Source organism: Elephas maximus, chromosome 7 (assembly GCF_024166365.1).
Source record: "Elephas maximus indicus isolate mEleMax1 chromosome 7, mEleMax1 primary haplotype, whole genome shotgun sequence".
Lineage (NCBI taxonomy): Eukaryota > Metazoa > Chordata > Mammalia > Proboscidea > Elephantidae > Elephas > Elephas maximus.
In genome coordinates this window covers 115,689,423-115,698,538 of record NC_064825.1, presented here as the reverse complement: position 1 = coordinate 115,698,538, position 9,116 = coordinate 115,689,423, and the positions used below count along the sequence as shown (strand labels likewise).

The 9,116-nt window shown below is 37.9% G+C and overlaps 1 protein-coding gene across 1 annotated transcript; it reads left to right on the top strand.

Annotated features, from left to right (window-relative positions):
- Positions 1–7,898: 7,898 nt before the first annotated feature.
- On the top strand, positions 7,899–8,834 carry LOC126080773 (olfactory receptor 4C15-like). The gene has a single exon (XM_049891947.1). It carries the CDS (start codon positions 7,899–7,901, stop codon positions 8,832–8,834), a length of 936 nt encoding a protein of 311 aa, XP_049747904.1.
- Positions 8,835–9,116: the final 282 nt, after the last annotated feature.

Genomic DNA, 9,116 nt, shown 5'->3' with positions numbered 1-9,116 from the left:
AAAATAAAACTTAAAAATTTAAATTTCAAGAGAAAAGAAATAAAGTGCACTTAACCAAATACTTTATAGGGGCTGGAACTTGTAAGGCAGAACGTAATGTACTGCCACAGAAAAATACTAACGAGTAGATCAGGAAATGCTATTACCATCCACAGATCACTCATATCTTGGAGTTGGCAGCTCAGAATCCTTATAGGTAATCTAAGGAGAATTGAATTTTATGTTTGTCTGGAATATAGTAATGAAAAGAAATCACTACAAAAGAGGGTTCAGATTATCTATTAAACTTTTTGCCACTGACACCATACTTTGAAAAACCTTTACGGAAAGAAGAAAAAAATCTTAGATATCATTAATGGGAACTTCCTGAAACTATTTTAACTAAAAAAGAAAGTTTACTTTTAAGGTCCTGATCCCAGTCAAGCAGCCTTGGTGGCATAGTAGGTAAGCCCTCAGCTGCTGACATAAAGTGTGGTGGGTTGAAACCACCACCTGCTCTAGAGCAGAAAGATGTGGCAGTCTCCTTTCCTTATAAAGATCAAAAATCTGGAAGCCTTTTGAGTCCAAATTCAGGAGATGGCAATTGTTTTTTTTGTTTGTTTGTTTTTTGTTGCTGCTGTTGTTTTTTAAGAAATATTGCTTCCTAGCTAAAAGACATTTCCCTGAATCCAATGTAGTTAGGTGTGACCATGTGAACAAACTATGGCCAAAAAAAATGTAAACGAAAGTGGTTTATTAAATGGTAATTCTGTGAATGTGGAATTGTGGTGGGAGTTCAGGCAGCCGTCTTGGACTTTGAGGATGTGTGTTAAGGTTAGCGGAAAAGCAAGACTGAAGGATCCTAAAACCCTAATGTTGTAGAGTTGAAATAGCAGCCCCATACTACTTGGCTCAGACTTCCTATATGTAAGAGGTAAATAAATTTCCAACTTGTTTAAGTCACTGCTAAAAAAATAAACTAATATCAGAATCTACGTCATCTATTACATTTATGAGCTGTTGTGTTCATTAATGCTGTAATATTCCCTGTTGATTTGTTCTCACAAATTTCTTACAGTTCTATAAAAAAATTTCTTACAGTTGTATAAAAAAAATAATGGATCCCCAAATTAGTTCACATTAAATAGCCTTTACCCATTAAACATGTTTTTTAAAAGCTCAATGTCTGACTTTTTTTTTTTTGACACCTTGGCATCTGAAACAAATCTTGTTCATACTGTTTTGTTATGGAGACTTGTTGTTACTAAAACTAACTGGTAAATTATATGATTACCTCTGTATTAGAATTTGAAACATTCTCACCTGTTCATGATTCTGAGGTTTAGCAAAGTAGGAATTGAAGGATACTTCAATTTGAGGAAAGGTATCTGCTTAAAAAATTACTACAAGCATCAAGCTTAATGGGAAGCATTGACGTACTTTCTCCCTATTTCAATGAAATAATTTAAACCATCAAAAGAGAATTTCCAGACTCCCACAACTATATCTATCAATCTGTCAGCATCCATTCAGTTATATTCTGCCTTCTAACTGTTACTGTAAATGAAGCGTCTGTGACCCTTACCAAAGACATCCAGTCTGTCTTTACTTTTACATGGTACCTCATCTCCTCACTGCTTACACAAGGACGCTTGTCTATGAATCTCTTCTGACTCTTATTTCATCCATGTTTCCCTCTCTACTGGATGAGTTACATCATCAAAGAAGCAATCTGTTACCTCTCTCTTTGGAAAAAAATATTTTTTTTACTCTACTTCCTTTATATCTAATACCCCATTTCATTCTCCCTCCTTTGCAGCAAAACTAAGGGATCTCTATAATGCCCATCTCCCATTTCTCTTTAAACTCCTTTCAGTCACATGTCGATAATTAAAATTATTTGAAAATCCTCTCTTCAAGGTCACCATAGACCTCTGCATTGGTAAATTTAACAACAGTTGTTCATTTCTCATCTTATTAAATCCATTAACATCATTTAAGCCAGTTGATCTGTTCCCTCTTTCTTTACATAATCTCTTTACATGACCAAGGTTCCCAAATTAATAGCGCCAGCCGAGGCCTCTTCCTTGAGGTTGAGATCTATAGGTCCAACTGCTTCCATGGTATTTCCATCTAAATGACAAGTTGGTTTCTTAAACTGAATAAATCCAAAGCTCTATTTCTGGTTGTTCTGACCCAGTCCCCAAGCAGTCTCCACTCACGTCATCCTCCATCTCTACCAATGGCTCATTTGGTTCATTTGTTTTTCTCCTTGCCCACATCCAATCTATCAGGAAATCCTGTCAGCTTTAACCTATGTCTCAAATTCAAGAACTTCTTTTCATTTTGAGAGCTGTCACTTAATTCCAAGCCACCATCCTCTTTCACCTCGATTATTGCAAGTCCCTCTTACTTAGTCTCCCTGCTTTACCTTGTATACAATACTCCAATTCTATCCTTAGCAAGAAAGTTAGAGTTATCCTTTAAACACATAAGTCAGATCATATTGTGACTCTACTCAACTGCACGGGTGCTCAGGGTAAAAGCTAAAACCTTACAATTGCTAAAGATCAGGCAGAAGTAATCTTGCTACCCTCCCACCTCTCTGAACTCCTCTCTCATGGCTGACCCCTCACTGATTCTCCGGTCCATGTGACCCTTTTCTGTTCTGCTTGCTGGTCAGGCATACTCTTGCCATAGGGCCCTCACATCCATAGGCTATTCCTTCTGTCTGGAATACTTTTCCTTCCCCTGAACTTTCTAAATGACTTACAATCTCATTTTATATTCACAAATTTGAAGACGTGATATTTTACGTAAAACTACCCTTGGACCTGGACAAGCAGAACTGTGCTCCTGCTTGCATGCTTTGGAGTGCCTGCTGCAAAATATCCAACGTTCTCCAGTGCCTGTGACTGGGAAGTCTGTAGTGCCTTCTGGGTATAGCATCCCAACTTGGACATGACTCTAAGGACCCCTGACTATTTCTACTTTTCATCTTGCTCTTCCATACTCTATCCCATCCATGGAGTCAACCAGAATCTTCCAGGAGCTCTTATTCAGCCCCAATCAAGTTATGACTGGTCCTGGGGCTGGGACCCCAGTTCAAGTTACGTGGTCTGGCATCCAAATGGCTTCAGCAGGCTGGATCTTTATTTATTTATTTCCACAGGATTGCACTACTTTGGGTTACCAGAGTGGTGCTGACAATACTCAGTTCGGGGGACACAAGTTGAGTGCTCTGGGATAGAAATAGTCCCCTGCTGATCCTTGGCCTTGGGCCCTTTGTTTGGGGCCTTATCAAGCTCTCATCTGTCTATGCTCTGACTGAGGGTGTTGAGAGTGAAGGAACACATCCTTTACCCTGAGTGTCCATCTTGACAGTACCTAACAAGATCATCCAGTCTTTCCACAGATTCCACACCCTATATCAGGCAGCTGTCTGTGGCTTTCTGTCCTTGAATCACAAGGAATGTGGTCCATGTCAGCCAGTTCTTCTGGTCAGGGCAAATCTCTAAAATTTTAATAAAAAGAACGCAACCCTTGTTCTTTGTTCCCATAGGTGCTTGATGTGAAGGTGTCTCTGGGCCTTAACGTTTCTGATGAATCACTTCAATTTTACATCTTTGTGGGGTATGAATTGCCATAGAAGTAGGTAGAGTAAAATGTTTAAATAGTGAATGGAGTAACAAAGTGTTTGGTTTAGCCCCTTTCTGAAGTGGCCTGATGGGGCATCTCCAGGTTTTCCTTCAAACTTCAATCACAATGCTACATTTCACCAGAGCAAACTAATCTGTCATTCATTCTTTTCATATAACATGGGAAGAGAACAAAATTTTAAACAAACGAAACCCATTACTGTCGAGTTGATTCTGACTCATGAGGACCCCATGTGTGTCAGAGTAGAACTATGCCTCATAGGGCTTTCAAGTACTAATTTTTTGGAAGTAGATGGCCAGGACATTGTTCTGAGGTGCCTCGAGGTAGACTTTTACATCCATCTTTTCGGTTAACAGGTGTGTGCATTAACAATTTATACCACCCAGGAACGGATATCAGGCTTATAGTTTTAAAGTCATGGAATATCTAGATCAGGTATGTAGAGAAAAAAATAACATTTGGATTAATCTATATAGTTTTGCATATTTGTATATGAAACATGTTATTTCTTAAGAAGCACTCATTGCTACCCCAGTCCAAGAACAGCACATGCTGTCCTCATGTATAGGTGCTGTGCCTTATTCCGGAACTGAGGTCTTGCATTTAGTAAGAACATAGGCGTTTCTATTCCAGCATACACATTGTTATGTTCCTCAACATAAAGGGAAGTGAAAACATCTTCACATAGAATCTCAGGAGTAGGTATGAAAGAAGGAGATTAAAAAAAAAAAATTCCCAATTGATTTGGGACCTCGCGATGCTGCCAATGCTTAAATACTTCAAACCACGTAAAAGTGCCTGGGATAATCATGCTGATTGAAATTTTTCAAACCCCCAGGGGCAACTGAGAGGCAGTTCTACAGGTTCATGTTGTCTCAGGGAAACCGCTTTAAATTCCAGTTGGAAATAAAGGAGGAGACCTTTGCTTCTCTGTGTTTTGTTCCATGACACCAAATCGGAAACAGCACTTGAGAAGCAATGGGGAACATTCTCTGCCTTGTGTACGTGTGAGACTTTCTCTGTCTCTTAGATGTAGAAACAAGACTTGGAAATGGCATTCACATTTTATCCAGCCACTGAAGGGACTTTTCTCCATAAAGAATAGGAGACTGGCAACACCAGAATTTTCAAAAAAAACATGATATATGGTGAGATTTATAATTCACATTTTTGCATTTTCAGAATTATTTAATCATTAATATAAATTAGCATCAATTAATTTACAGACAACTCGATTTTCTTTGTATAAAGAAGCTGCCTGAAGTAGGAGTGGACTCATGTGGGTTTCACAGGTACTAAGGGATTACAAAGGTTATTTAAAAGTGCTATGTGTTAAAAAAAAAAAAAAAATGGCATGTCTACACTGTGACCAAATAAAATAATTTCCATTTTTAAAGTAATAAAAGAAAGAGTCAAAGAGTTTATCAGTAAAAGCACTTGTCAGCCCTGTTCATGGTAAAAGGGGAATTAAGTGTAAGTAAAAATGTTGACAATTCTCTGTGTCAGTGGTCTGGGGGCTTGATCTCCTGTTGACTGTATTTATGTGTATTGTGTTATCTGATTCTATCAACAGGCATTCTTATTAGCTCACTTTTCAGAGGTGGAAACCAAGAATTTGAAGTAACTTGTTTCATGAGGCATAACTAAATAGAAGAACTTGGATATGAACCCAAGCCTGTATGAGTCTGGAGTTGATGTTCTTACTTATTTCACTTCATTGTCTCTCTTACTTTTGTCCTAGGCTAAACTGACCACTGTTGAATCCTGTATCTGTTGTAGAGTGATACCTTTCACTAAAGCCTCCTGCAACAGAGTTTTTTATTGTGACATATCAGAAAACAAAAAAGGATATTGGCTCCAAGCGCTCAGGCTACAAATAAACCAAAATCCAAAGAAGGATAATCAATAAGTGCTTTTTATACAATTTTGACAGGTGCTGATTCATCATGAGTAAAAGGGGTTCTAGGGGTTCTTCACAGCCATTTGTATAATTGCCTACAAGAAAATTACTTAGAGACTATCTTTGGTTTAAGGAAATACAAAGAACTAAGATCGTGATTGGGTGACCTTTTCTTGTTCATCTTTTCTAACAGTTTGGTCTGTTGGCTCAGGGGCCCAGGATCTGTCATATGATAACTGTTTCAGTGACGTGGGCTATGTGTGATATTGGGTAGATCTCTAACTCACTTCCTGGGGTAAATTGTCACTTAGTTTTGGTAGGCACTTCCACAGTCCATTGAACAAGTTAGAGCACTCAGTCCTCCCTCTTTGATACAGTTTCTTAGTGTCTGAAGCCCTGTGAATCCTGAGAAACAAATTGGCCTGTTGTGGTTATGGCCTTCTGTGGTTAGGTTAACCCTTTATTCTACTGATAATCTTTATATTTTAATATATGGTTGTTGACAGATCCAATGATCTTTTTGGGTTTGTTTTGTGTTTTTTTGTTTCTGGGTAACAACTTACAGCTAGATACGGAGTTAACAGTGGCACAATTTAGGATTGCCTAGGTCCCTGGGAACATAAGGAAAATGGTTGTTTAAAAGCAAGCAAACAGATGACATTAAACTGTAAAATTGTATATTCATTAGTTTTATTTGTCAATTCTAAGTGGCATTCAACAAAATCAGTTTGCTGATATAAGCCCCACAAGTACTTTATTCATCTCTTTTGCAAACATATAATTATGTAAATGATTTGAGTGATAAATTTCTATTATAGGTACAAACAAGGACATGCTCATTCTTCAATGCTTGTCTACCCATGGAAAATGAAGTAAGAAGTTGAAATAATTATCTGGTTGAATCGTGGAAATGCTTTCTATGGGGAAAGCAGCTGGTTTATTGAGTGAGATAATAATAACAACAGTTTGCAACAGTTCTTTGGGATAACCAACGCTTTCACATTTTCAAAATTGGCCCTCATCATAGTCTTGTCAGATGCTTTGGTAAGCAATGTATTTACTGTTTTACAATAACATTATATAATTTTGAAATGAATATACCTTGAGGAGTTGCACTTGATCATGTTAGGTCACTTTGTTTAAACAATTGGTTAAGAATTAATAAAGTCTTAAGACTGGATTATGTTGAATATGTTGTTTCTATTCTTCACTTCCATGGTTGTTGCCCTTTCTATATGTATTTGATATTTATTTATATGATAGGGCCATTACCTTCTGATTATAAATCATGTGGAGTTTCTTTTCCCGGAGGTGTCTAATTTAAACACGAACAAATGAATCAGAAGGTTTTAACCTTGAGAGGTATGTGGAGACTGTAGAAAGGCCATCCTTGCTCTGAAGTTCTCCCAGAAAAGAAACGTTCTCACCGCTTGTTATTGATCCAGTGGAATGGACTTTGACTTTGGAGCCAGAAAATCCCAGATATACCTTTTGTTAATTTTTTAACTTAACCTCCCAAATTAGGGTAATTAGGGGTAATAAAATCTAATATGGACTGTATTCTAGAAACTAGGCACTGAGCAATTGCTTTCCTTGAGTTATTTCACTTAGTCAACAACACAACATTTTAAAGTAGGTATTATTATTTTTGTCAGTTTCAGTTTTCATTTTAAAATGATGAATTAAAAAAAACAACACTTAATATATACTCATTTTCTTTAAGCATACAGTTAGGCACTTTTTCCCTTGGTCTTTATTTTTTATACGGAATGAAGTACTCCATCTTAAAGTCCCAGTTCTGCTCAAACTTTTAAAGAAACATTTGGGAGAGTGGGCATGGCTTCCAAATGTCTCTTAAAATACATGTTATCTGTTCTTTTATTTGTAGATAAGGCAGTCTCCTGGGGAGAGATGCATTTCCCATGCAAGTCATCATGGTTCCCATGCCATGTCAATGGAAGGCATAACTAATACATTATAGTCCTCCTTTCCTCAGATCTTGGATGTGCTTCAGAATCCTCCTCAACATTTCACTCTTGGTAGCCACTCCTAACAAGTCAAACCTGGCACCCACTTTAAAAACTATTTGTCATCCCTACCACGTATGAATGTTTCCATTCCCACATATTAAAACTCTGACTGTTTTAAAGGGTTTAACCTCAGCTCTGGCTCATAGCTCAAGAAATTTCTTTTTTTGTATTTTGAACAAAAACAAAGGACTTAAAATAATTTTGCTTATAGATTCACCGATACATTGATGACTATGCCAATATCATAAACTCGTTTGAGACAAACATCTTTCTCATAATTTTGGATTCTACATGGTCACTGTGGCAGCTTCCACTTTTTCCTCCAAAATATGCAAAATGAAAGCTTTGTAACTGAATTCATCCTCTTGGGTCTTTCATGGAACCCAAGTGTTCAAAAAATAGAATTTGTTGTATTTTTTTTTTGCTACATGGCAACTGTTGGGGCCAATTTGCTAGTTGTGGTGACCATTGTCAGCAGCCCGAAACTCCTGGGATCCCCCGTGTACTTCTTTCTGGCTTTTCTGTCCTTCCTAGATGCCTGCTATTCCTCTGCATTTGCACCAAAGATGATTGTGGACTCCCTCTATGAGAAGAAAACCATCTCCTTCAAGGGCTGTATGACCCAGCTCTTTGCTGATCACTTCTTTGCTGGAGTAGAGGTGATTATCCTCACCGCCATGGCCTATGACCACTATGTGGCCATTTGCAAGCCATTGCACTACCCCTCTATTATGAACTGGAGGCTCTGTGGTATCCTGACGGGGGTAGCCTGGACAGGCGGCTTCTTACGTTCGGTGATACAAATTGTCTTTATTTTCCAGCTGCCCTTCTGTGGCCCCAATGTTATCGATCACTTCCTATGTGATTTGAACCCATTATTGAAGCTTGCCTGCACTGACACTCACATCCTTAGCCTTTTGGTTGTTGGCAGTAGTGGGTTTATCTGCATCATAATCTTCTCCTTGTTGCTCATCTCCTATTGTGTCATCTGGCTCTCTCTAAGAACTCATAGCTCTGAAGGATGGCTGAAAGCTCTCTCCACCTGTGGATCTCACATTACTGTCATGGTTTTATTCTTTGTCCCATGCATAATTGTGTATGCCCGACCTCCATCTGCTTTCTCCTTCGATAAGATGGTGGCCATAGTTTACACCTTCGTAACTCCCTTGCTCAATCCTTTGATTTATACTTTCAGGAATAAGGAAGTGAAAAATGCCATGAGGAAATTGTGGACCAGATTGGTGGTGGTTTCTGATGAAAAATAAAACATTAACTTAAAAAAATTAAATTTCAAGAGGAAAGAAATCAAAATGGGCTTGACCAAATACTTTATAGGGGCTGGAACCTGTATTGCTGAATGTAATGTAATGCAACAGAAAAATACTAATGCGTAGGTCAGGAAATGCTATTTCCACCCTCAGGTCACTCATATCTTGGAGTTGGCAGCTCAGTATCATCTTAGGGAATCTGAGGAGAGTTGAATTTTATGTTTGTTTAGAATAAAATAATGAAAAGAATTCACTAAAAGACAGGAATCAGATTATTAA